Here is a 12,397-nt window from a genome sequence, read left to right on the forward strand (position 1 = left end):
ACACATTTTTCCCTTTCATTTTTTTTTCTCAAAAATTAGTTCGCTTTTCAAATTTTGAATTTTTTTTTTTAAAGTTTACTATTTTTTAAAGAGGACAATTTTTTTCTAAAAGTTTTTCTCTTTTAAAATAATTAATTTTGTTATTTAAAAAAATTGAACAAATGTTTTATTTTGAAAGCGAATCATTTTTTTGAAAGAGCACACACATTTTTTCTCTTTCAAAAATTTGTTCTCTTAAAGATATTTTTTTTTTAAAAGAGAACAATTAATTTTAAAAGAACAAATTTTTTTGAAAGAACGAAAAATATTTTTTAAAGAGAGCAGAGAACAAATTAGTTTTTTTTTTTTTAAAGTGAACAATTTTTTAAAAGATAATTTTTTAAAGCACACAATTTTTTTGAACAAACAAATGTGAATTTTTTTTGAAAAAAATAACACCTTTTTATGAAAAAGTTTTTTTTAGAAAAAATATTTTTTTGGAAGAGTAAAAAAACTTAGCAGCCATATCACCCTATACATTTTTTAAGGGGACTTTTTTTTAAAGAGAACAATGTTTTTTTGAAAGAGAAAAAACATAGCAGCCATATCACCCTGTAGCCCAAGACAGCTTGCCCACTGAAGCTAAGCATGGCTGAGCCTGGTCAGTACTTGGATGGGAGACCACCTGGGAAAAACCAGGTTGCTGCTGGTAGAGGTGTTAGTGAGACCAGCAGGGGGTGCTCACCCGGTGGTATGTGTGGGTCCTAACATCCCAGTATAGTGATGGGGAGTTGGGGACACTATACTGTCAAAAAGCACTGTCCTTCGAATGAGACGTTAAACCGAGGTCCTGACTCTCTGTTGTCGTTAAAAATCCCCGGATGTCATTTGAAAAAGAGCAGGGGTGTGCCCCGGCATCCTGGCCAAACTTGCCCATTGGCCTACTAATCCTCCCCTCATACTTATTGGCTATATAACTCTGTCTCCTCTCCACTAATAAGCTGGTGTGTGGTGGGCGTTCTGGTGCAATATGGCTGCCGTCACATCATCCAGGTGGATGCTGCACATTGGTGGTGGTTGAGGAGATTCCCCCGTTCATATGTAAAGCACTTTGAGTGCTGCAGAAAAGCGCTATATAAATGTAACGAATTATTATTATAACTAATTATGTTTTGAAAGCGAACAATACAGAGCCCCTAAGGGGACATGGAGCAAAAATTAAATAAAGTTTAGTTTCGCGTGCTCACGTGAAATTATCACGTGCGCACCTGAAACTTTCTGAAAGTTTCACGTGTATTGGTGATAGTTCGCTTCCCATTTTTTAAAATATTTTTAAAGACAGCAGAGAACAAATTTGTTTTTTTTTAAAGCGAACAATTTTTTTAACAAATTTGAATTTTGGAAAGAACAAATTTTTTTGAAAGTTTTTTAGAAAAAATATTTTTTTGGAAGAGTAAAAAACTTTAGGACTTTGTCTTAAGCAATTTTTTTCTTTCATTTTTTTTCTAAAAAAAAAGAGAACAAATTAGGTTTTTTGAAAGCAACATTTTTTAAAGAAAACTTTTTTTAAAGAGAACACATTTTTTGAAAGCTATCAAATGTTTTGAAAGCCAAATGTTTTTTGAAAAAAAAATTTTTTGAAAGAGAAAACATTTTTCGAAAGGGAACAAAAAATATGAAAAAAAAAAATTTTGAAAGAGAAAAACATTTTTTTGATAGAAAACTACATTTTGTTTTAAAGAGAACACATTTAATTTTTTTTGAAAGATAAATTTTTTTTTGAAAGAGCATACACTTTTGTTCTCTTTCAAAAGATTTTGTTTTCTTTGAAAAAATGTCTTGTCTTAATAAATTGTTCGCTTTCCAATTTTTTTTCCAAAGAGAACAAAAACATGTTTTGAAAGAGAACAAAATTTTTTGAAAGCAAAGATTTTTTTAAAAGAGAAAAAATGGTCAAAGAGAACAAATGTTTTTTTTTAAAGAGAACAATTTTTTGAAAGAAAAAAATTTTTTGGAAACACATTTTTTATCTTTCAAAAAAGTTGTTCTCTTTAAAAATATAGGTCGCTTTCAATTTTTTTCTTTTAAATAATAAAAGAAATTGTTGAGAGAGCAAACTATTTTTTTTTTTAAAGAGAACTATTTTTTCAAAAAGTTTCTCTTTCAAAAAAAGCTATTTTTGTTATTTTTTTTTATTCACTTTCCACATTTTTTTAAATAATTTTTTTGAAAGCGAACAAAAACATGTTTTAAAGAACAAACTTTTTTTTTTTGAAAGAGAAAACATTTTTTTCAAAGAGAACAATTTTTTTTTAAAAGAACAAGTTTTTATTTAAAGAACAAAAAATATTTTTGAAAGAAAGCAGAGAACAAAATAGTTTTCAAAAAAAAATTAGCTTAAAAAAACAAATTTGTTCTCTGTTCCTTTTCTTTTTTTAAATTGGAAAGCGATTTTTTTAAAGAGAATAAAAATGGAAGAAATTTTTTTTGCCTATTTCTTCAGTTTTTTACTCTTCCAAAAATATTTTATTTCTTAAAAACTTTTTCTAAAAAATGTGTTCATTTTCCTTTTTTTTTTTGAAAGAAAGATAACTTTTTAAAGAGAAATTTATTTTTTAAAGCAAACAATTTACAGTACATTGCCCTTCAATAGAATAAAAATGCTAAAAAGATATAGAAGCACCATCTCTTTTCTACTTTTTTTTTTTTGCTGTTTTATGATGCGATATACATGTTTGAGTTTATCACTACAGATATCAGAGATTTACTGCATTTATTCAGTGAGACTCACACTGTGAATTCTTCTGTGAGATCAAAAAGAATCATTGCTTTAATTTCACTTGTCCGAAGGTTTAATAAAAGCGTCTTAAAGACCTCACAATTAAAGGCTACATTCATACTGTCAACATCGCTCTCAGGGACTCTGTTCACAGACGACTTACAGCAGAATGAATGGACCCTCAGGGGCCACGGGCCGCTAAATTACACCCAGAACAGAAGAACCCTCACAGATTTACAGGGATATAAAGAAGAGTCGGAGGCCACACGGCTACTGAAGCGTATCATCCATTCACTACATCACACACACCGTGAACATTTAACTGCACTGAAGAGAGAGAAAGAGATACGGTTACCCATTCACACATCTGAATAAATACGCAATACTATTACATGAACTGTTATGATTCTACAAAATCCTTCCTATGCATATTTTAGGGGTCATATCAGGATTCAAGATCATATAAACATATGCATACATTACAAAATAAGATTACATGAAATACAATCCAAAACATTTTAAAAGACGCTTTATTCAAATCAATTTAAAATGATTCATTTTCTTTTGATGCTGCTGGTGATGTTTCAGTAACCTTAATATCATTTCTGATCACAAGAATATGAAAAATATGAAATGACATACAACAGATGATCACAGATATAAAAAGACAAAGACATTTTGTTTTAAATAAATAACACTTGGAATAGACTGGCTAAAGGTTCAGACTGGTTTTAAACAGCGAACAGCTCATTAATATTCAAAATACAATTGATGACTTCATCTGACACAATAACATCTGATCAATACAAATAACAGAAACAGAGAAAGTTACACATCTGAAGAGCGTGTGTGATGGTTTGAACGTGTGTGATGTTCATCGTGGTGGTCTTGACTGACACACACAGTCACATCTCTCATGATGATCCAGGTAAATCTCCTCCAGAACCCAGCGGGCACGAGTTCGCTTTCTGTAGAAATTTGGACCTGGGGAGAACTTCAGCACCTGACACACAGAGAAAAAACACAGTGAATAAAAGGTCACTTTAAATAAAAGCGTCTGACAAATGCATACATGTATTGTAAAAGATTTACTCACCACCATGTCATCCAAAATGTTGATGTCTTTCTTTGTTCAGTCGAGAAGAAATTATGTTTTTTGAGAAAAACATTCCAGGATTTTTCTCATTTTAATGGACTTTAATGGACCCCAACACTTAACAGTTTTAATGCAGTGTCAAATTGCAGTTTCAAAGGACTCTAATCGATCTCAAACGAGGCATAATGGTCTTATCTAGCAAAACAATTGTCATTGTTGACAAGAAAAATAAAAAATATGCACTTTTAAACCACAACTTCTCATCTATCTCCGGTCCTGTGATGCGGTGGAAAGGTCACGTGTTACATATATGAAACGCACATTTGCGGACCATTTTAAACAATAAACTGACACAAAGACATTAATTAGTATCATTCCACATACAACAACGTCGGAACGCTCCTCTTTCTCCACACTTGTAAACACTGATGCGTAGTTTCGCATACGTCATCCGTGAGCTCTTGATGTGATGACGTATTACGCGAGGTTGCGCTGGCGCGTCACAGGACCAGAGATAGATGAGAAGTTGTGGTTTAAAAGTGCATTTTTTTTCTTGCCAAAAATGACAATAGTTTCGCTTAATAAGACCCTTATGCCTCATTTAAGATCGTTTAGAGTCCTTTGAAACTGCAATTTTAAACCGCATTAAAACTGTTAAGTGTTGGGCTCTATTAAAGTTCATTAAAATGAGAAAAATCCTGGAATGTTTTCCTCAAACAAAACAATTTCTTCTCGACTGAACAAAGAAAGACACCAACATTTTGGATGACAAGGAGGTGAGTAAATTATCTGGATTTGTTTTTTTACGAAAATGGACTCATCCTTTAAATTGTGCAAATTAAAATTGCAAAAAATCTCATATCGGAAAAAGCTTATACGCATGAGATGGTTTTTCAGGAAATTTGAATAAGCAATATTTGACAAAACTGCAATGAAACCTGCATTTATAGGTCACAATTTTTTTTATATTTGTACTGAAAACATCATAAATCAAGACTTTTTTAATGAGCAAAATTAAATTACCTTAGAAAAGAAGCTTTGAGTTAAGACCAAAACAAAGTACAATTTAAATGAATTTGTGCTTAAACCAACCCAAATATTATATATATATATATATATATATATATATATATATATATATATATATATATATATATATATATATATATATATATATATATATATATATATATATATATATATATATATATATATATATATAGTTCTTGAATTAAGAAAAAATAATTTAAGAAAAAAGTTCAATTTTTTACCCCAATGGCAGATGTGGTTGGCCTGTTTTAAGCACAAATTCACTTACATTTTTTATTTTTTGTTTAAAACTTATCTTAGTATTTTTGTCTTGTTTTTACATACCTAAAAATTCTTAAATGAAGATGTATGCAAAAAAGTCATTTTTTGCCAGTGATCATACTGCAAAAATCTCACAATGTAACCTCCTACAAACATCTCATACAGTAGCTTTCCTTGCCATTAGTCATGATGAAATTAAAAATGTAAAACGGTTTTGAAAAATCTTGAACATATTTCTTAAACACTAAAAACAAGAAAAAAAATCGAGAAAAAATTGCAGATTTTTTTTGTTTGTTTTCTGCACAAAACCACTTGAATTTGATATTTTTGGTCTAAAAACTAGACGTTTTTTCTTGAAGAATTTTTAGATATTTTTACTGAAAACAAGACAAAATACTAAGAAAATGTTTTCTTGAAAATCATTTTTTGCAGTGCATAATCTTTAATAAAAAACCCAAATTTCCTTCCCTCCTCGAAACGATCTCTCTTTACTTTCGGTCATGGTGGGCGGGGCCTGGAAAATGATTGCAGCGATTAGCAAATAGCAACATGACCCGACTTTCAACAATCCAATCAAATCTCTACTGCTACGAATGCTTCTTCTGTTTAATTGTGACTTTAATGCTTTGATAACATGCCTACATCTCCTTCGATTAAATATAATGGTTAGTGCAGCGGCAAAGAAAATTGTTTAGGTCTCTTAACATTGGTTAATAGAAACGCAGTCATTTCACAATAGGTTTTTATCGACATTTAGAAAATATCACAAAAATCTTCTGCAAACCTAATGATGGTATTTTGTGACTTCTGCATTGTGTCTCTTACATTTGTAATTCCTGTAAAACACTACGCCTGTTGTTTTCCCATAACTGAGACCGATGGCGTTTCTTTGCTAATCCACATTACATAAGAGTTTAACCTGTGCGTCCAAGCCCGAATGTTTCTTTAAGAGCGATGTTAACACCCTGAAGCTGAACTGAAATAAAAAGGCGTTTTATTGCTCACAGTTTTTATTGTTCTTTATTGATTTGTTTCTTGATCAATATCTGCCCCTGATCCTCACCTCTAGATTGCTTTTATCTTTAATATAACAGCTCGTATATCACTGCTCTGGTCATGTGATTGATTCACACGCTTTGTGTGTTTGTTTGTTTGTATCACATTACTCAAACTCTGTCAGCTGGAGCCGATCACATTTGCCAGATGTTGTCGTGAGTTACAGTCTGTTATTCTTCATGATCGATGATGGCGGGACAATGAACATTTCCTGACAGCTATATGACAGCTGTCAATCACTTTGAGTCATGCACCGCCAGAGAAACAAACTACGACACACAGTATTGCTTGTTACTGACTGTACAAATCCCAAACATAAATCACATGTGCTTTGTGTAGTTTTACAATGTGCGTGATTGATTTATTAAAGATTACCTACAGGTTGAAACTTTACTACGTTCTGTGTGTCTTCTGTTAGTAGAGTTAATATGCAAGTAATAACAAACTGATCTACACCTGAGATCATGTGCAGACATCTGTCAGGATTCAACATTAAAATGCTTTTAAACCTTTATTTATTAACTCAATATGCACTGCATACAGTAAGAAGTACCATTAGCTCCAGGAAATATTTAGGCGTACATATATAAAAAGCATAATTTTATTGCTTTTCTTCAAATCTTTTCATGTATTTTCATAATAATAAAGAATATTTATAATGATTATGTTTGACGAGTGTTCGTTTTTTTAATTGCATGTTATAAACCACACAAACTAACAGTGATTTTAGATCGATAAGGATTTCCTACTGATCGAATTATCATTACACAATTAACAGCAAACTGCACTGTAAAAAGTAAATCCTGGATTAACCTTAAAAAAAAAACACTTTAGTGAAAAAATTTAAGTTGACAAAGCTAAAATTTTTGACATTAAATGCAAATAGCTGTAGATGCTATTTACACCAAGTAAAAAACATTTGTAGTTACACTAAGTGATATTAGCATTTTCTTATCAGTATGCCATTTACCGTAGGTGAAAATTATTAATATTTTATAAAATATTTATATAATTTTTTAATAATAAATAAAATTTCAAATTTGAAAAGTGTAAATAGTAATTTGATATGCCAGATACTATTTGCAACTCAATATTTTTGTAGATTAACAGGATCCAATAATTAACATACTGTTTAAATAATTACATTTATAAAATGAATGTATTATTGAGAAAATAAAAACTCACCCTAGACAGACCCCTATCCCTACCCCCAAAAAATACTTTTATTCTTAACTCGCCAGGTTTTTTTTGTTTTAAGTTGCCAGCCAGTGCCAGCATTTTTTAGATTTTCACAAAAGTTTAATGATTTACAGAAAATGTTCGTCTTTAAATATATAAACATACAATATCAAATGAAATAACAGACCCACTGTTTTCAAACAAAACATTTTTTCATCCTACCTTCATTTGTTCTCTTTTATCAACCTCTCAAATATGGGTCGGTTTCTTCAAAAATACCAAGTTTTGAGAAATAAATGAGTTTTTGTAAGAGACTTCTGATAGAGATCAGGGGCCGGATTCACAAAACATTCTTAAGAAGAAAAATCTTCTTAACTGCCATTTTTATCTTAAATTCAAGCTTAAGAAAAAAGTTAACAATATTTTGTATTCTCAAAAAAGCTTCTTAAGAAAGTTCTTATTTTTTTCCTTAAGTATGTTCTTAAGAAAAAAACTTAAGAAGAATTCCAATTCTCGAAAAATAAACTGTCTTAAATAACATCTTAAAGTTAGGATAACCTTACAGTAGTCTTAAATCTCAAAATGTAAGATGTTTTATAAGTTAATGTGATTGTTTAAAATGTGACATGTTGTATTTTGTAGTCTGAAATGGCAATTTTATCAGTTTACTTCACATAGATTAGTTTAAAGAGGAATTCAACACTCAAATGAAGTTTAATAGCTTACTCTGTAATATGTCATACAACACAAATAAGTATTAGTGATAATATTAGCAAACATGTAACTTCCTCCGTAATAGCCTACATTCATTATGAAATTACTTAACAGCTTAAAGTCGCTCTAAGCGGGAGGTGGACCGGTAATCGCTCCGTCATGTGAGTCGAGGGCTCCGAAACTGCGGGCACGCTTGACCCTCCGCGTCCGTCTCTTGACGCGTGAGCGCGGGTCGCGGGAGACGAAAGCCTTGGGCACGGAGAGTAAAGCACGCACACTCAGAGCGCTCGGCCCGCATGACGGACCGATTGGGACATTATGGATTTATATTTACGCACTGCACCGCCTTAATACTAGCTGACCTCTGTTACAACAGCGAATAACATCCTGTAGTCTTAATGCATCACTCGTTTGTATCGCGTTAATGATCGCAATTTATTGTTACCTCATTAGCAGGGTATAATTCATTTAAAGCTTGTCATTTTATTCTTAAGACACAAATTTAAGTTATTCTTAAGAAAAAAATTGAGAACTTCTTAAGAAATGTTTGAGAATTGCACTTAGGAACATTCTTACGCACTTCTTATAATTTATCTTAAGAACTTTCTTATTTTTTGTCTTAAGAATGTTTTCATGAATCCGGCCCCTGATTCAGAGCGATCATCAAAACACACACTGCGTCTGAACTGTTTGAGGTAAGCGGTTGCTTCCTGCTAGTATAAGTGGAGTAAGACATCTGGTGGATACTAGCGGTATTACGGATTGCCAGAAAAACTCGTTCATTAAGAGAAAACACTTCCCTGGCGATGACGAGTTAACTTGTCAATAGTGGGGAAAGAGTTAATAAACACTTCCACTTTTTAAACTTTAATTTTTATTGAAAATAAATGCCTTTTCAATGTGATGTGAAAATGTAGAACAGCAAGGTCACCAAAATGTGGATTCAAACCGTTAAAAGCTAGATCTACGAGCCATATACTCCACATCTTGCACCATAGAGGCTGTTGATTTCAGATTTTATTTTTTAAACTTTAGTGCTCCAACCAGACTTTGGTGGGAAGAGCTAGTCTAAATAGCGTTTGTCAACAATGGACGCTATTTGCACTGTGCGTAAATAGACACTAGTTGTTACCAATTGAAGTAATTTTTAAAAACTTTTTGACCTTAAAGGTGGTGTGTGTAAATTTTACCGGCATCTAGTGGTGAGATTGCGAACTGCAACCAATAGCTCACACAACGTAGTGATGAAACACGATCTATAGAGCAGTTTTTTTCATTTAGGGCTACTTTAGAAACATGATAACGACTTCCATTTAAGGGGACTTGCAGTGTATATGTGACCAGTCATGGAAAGTAGTGACACAAGTCTGGGCCATTTTTAAATTATTCATAGATTCTGAAAGTGCAGTTTCTAAGCTTTCCAACGATGTGTAACACATGAAAATCTGATAAGATTTGGAGAAGTTGTGGCCATTTGAATATAGGAACTCAGAAATACTCAAACCGAGAAAATCGAGATGAAAGGGACTCTTCTTTACAGCTGGGGGAGACAATAGGGCTCATTTACATCTCATTTAGATAAGCCATACCCCCTGTAAAGCAGTTTTGAGATACAGACGTTCTAGCATCATATTTAGTATTATATTTAGTCTCATTTTAAGGTAATAAAAACAATGTAGTTCATTATGTAAGGTCTTTATACCCCACTGATAATATAATTATGTTTATACCACGGGTCCGTTGAATGCTGTATTCTGCATTAATTTCTGATAACCGAACACCTAACTTGTCAAATGTCTTAAAAATAGGCACCAGAGCAATGTTTGTGTTAACCGTGGTTATTTGACAATAATGCACACCCACCGTGTAACGACACTCCGCTTCGCATCATGCCACAGTGCACCTTGGGTGTGCATTATTTCTTAAAATTCAATGGCCCGTCGTCAATTATTCCTTACATATTATATTGCATTTCTGTTAAGAGATCCTCCGAAAAGTTACACAATCCACCTTTAAATTTTGCATAACAGGTGCCCTTTAAATCTGACAAAACCTCCAAGGTTTTAAAGAGTGCTTTTTTAAGCAATGTCACTTAATGTCATCTTCGTTTGTCCAAAGAATCTCTTATCTTTTTTTTAGTCTACAGAACATTTTACCTCAAAATCCTTTCTATAACAAAAATGATCTGGGGATGCATTTATTGTAACCACTGAAACAAACAATTGGGGAGCTTTATTTTTGAAAGTGTAGTTTCAAACGGTTTGGGTGTCCTCAAGTGGGGAAATGATTCATTCCTAAATTATGCATTTAGATATTTTTTCCTTTAAAATGTTTGTGTATGTATGTGTTTGGAGCTGATAAGGAGAAAAGGAAAACACACAGTCATGCTGTTATACACCACAGGAAAAACAAAACCACACACACACACACAATCAATCCTGATGAAGTCTTACTTGTGTCTCTATTCAAGACTACTGTATTTCAGCAGACATTATAGTTAGATGGTAAATGGTGTACCGCAGTGCATTGTGGGATACCTCGTGTAATTTCCTGACAGTTTTTCCAGCGCTGCAGGTGCAGGAGTTCCAGCCGTCCGTGCCGCATGCGCAGTTTCCCCCGCAGCGCTGCACCAGGAGGCATCGTGGGAAAAACACAGCGTTGGTCGTTTTCAGCTCCTCGCGGAGACTGACGGAGAAATTTCTGGGAGTGCAGCTGTACTGTTTTACATCATCGTAGAGACGATCCAGATCGACTGAGACGGAGATGAAGAGGAGTTAAACCCAAATGCAGCTTATAGAGAGACGGTCTCAATTACAAACTGAACTTACGTTTGTGTTTGCGGTCCATGTGAAAGGATCGGGGTCTGTAGTGCTGTGTTTGTGTGTAGAGTTGTTCCAGGTCTTCCTGCCAGGTAAACGGGTTCAGATGTCTCATCAGCTCTTCCACCGTATTGACACTGGAGATGTCATTATCGAGAGCGGCTGCAGACAGCGGGGCTTCCGTCCCGGAGGTCTCACTCAGGTCCTGGGGGAGCACGGGTCTTATTATGAAAGTGTCCAACAGTCACAACCTCCATCAGATGGCCGTTTCTATCTTTAAACCCTCTGGTGCACTTGCTATTGATTTCTAAGTGCACTATGTACACTGCATTTTTGATTTTACAAACGAGTCGGAATTATTTTCTCTAGTAACTGCATCACACAGATATTTACTTTAAATCAGAACACTCCATTAATCTGAACAAGAAACACAAATTAAAAGAATATAAAATAATATACATAAATACACAAAAAAAAAATATAAAAAAAATATATATATATATATATATATTTTATATAAATATATAAATATAAAAATATAAAAATATAAATATATATAAATATATATTTTTTTTTCTCATCTTTGTGAGAGAGCGAGAGAGAGCGAGAGAGAGCGAGAGAGAGCGAGAGAGAGCGAGAGAGAGCGAGAGAGAGCGAGAGAGAGAGAGAGAGAGAGAGAGAGAGAGAGAGAGCGAGCAATACTCACTGAAACCACTGTAACTGCTTCCCAGTTAGTCATGGATGCGAGAGGTAAGCTTCCCTAAAAAAACAAAAAGGACAAATAATGTTTCACATCTTTATTTTCGTGTTTAATAACTCTGCATTCAGTTCCTTAAAGAATTTCGGGAAAGCCATTAGCTAAAAAACAGCAAACAAACCGTTAAATTACAGCCATCACTCATTGGCTGTTTCTCAATTTCAACACCACAAAAAATGGACTTGCCAGGCGACCCTGGAAATACGAACTCAGGTCGCGAGAAAACAGACACACTTGTGAGAATTGAGATCTGTGCGATCTTCCTGTTGGTCACCTGACCTCTCCAGATTCAACATACCATTATTTGCATTATTATTATAATATATATTTTTTTATAATGCAATTTTGTAATGGCAAATTCGTAAATATTTCAGATGCCTTGTCAAGAAATAATAATATAATCTAAAATAAGAAACTCAATTAAGATTAGTTGTTCTATCCCAATAAAACATACATTTAAATATCAAATTAGCATTTTTTAAAGTATTTATTTAATAGTTAAAATGTATACAAACACATGCACTGGAGGAATAAATAGACTTGTCAACAACCAATAGATTTATTTATCTAAATTTATATACATATGTACAAGAGTGATTCTCACGAAATCCAGATTTAGAAGGTGTCCAGCATCATAATTTTTAAAAAGCCCTTGAAGCCAATTTTTTGCACATATAAGATTAAGGTCTGAACTTAATATATAACCA

At 33.0% G+C, this 12,397-nt stretch overlaps 1 protein-coding gene across 3 annotated transcripts in view; it reads right to left on the reverse strand.

Moving 5' to 3' along the window:
• Positions 1 to 2,688: 2,688 nt before the first annotated feature.
• pdgfd (platelet derived growth factor d) overlaps positions 2,689 to 12,397 on the reverse strand; it is a 37,376-nt gene continuing 27,667 nt past the window's right edge. For 2 of the 3 annotated variants that reach the window (XM_065280404.2, XM_065280402.2), the window contains exons 4-7: positions 11,640 to 11,693; positions 10,943 to 11,138; positions 10,652 to 10,866; positions 2,690 to 3,761 (exon numbers count right to left, since the gene is read on the reverse strand). In XM_065280404.2, the coding sequence (XP_065136476.1) occupies positions 3,633 to 3,761; positions 10,652 to 10,866; positions 10,943 to 11,138; positions 11,640 to 11,693 (594 nt within the window). In that variant the 3' untranslated portion in view covers positions 2,690 to 3,632. Of the gene's footprint in view, positions 3,762 to 10,651; positions 10,867 to 10,942; positions 11,139 to 11,639; positions 11,694 to 12,397 lie in introns of all 3 variants that reach the window. The other variant, XM_065280403.2, reaches the window with a different exon arrangement.

The sequence above is a fragment of the Paramisgurnus dabryanus genome, chromosome 8, assembly GCF_030506205.2.
Source record: "Paramisgurnus dabryanus chromosome 8, PD_genome_1.1, whole genome shotgun sequence".
Lineage (NCBI taxonomy): Eukaryota > Metazoa > Chordata > Actinopteri > Cypriniformes > Cobitidae > Paramisgurnus > Paramisgurnus dabryanus.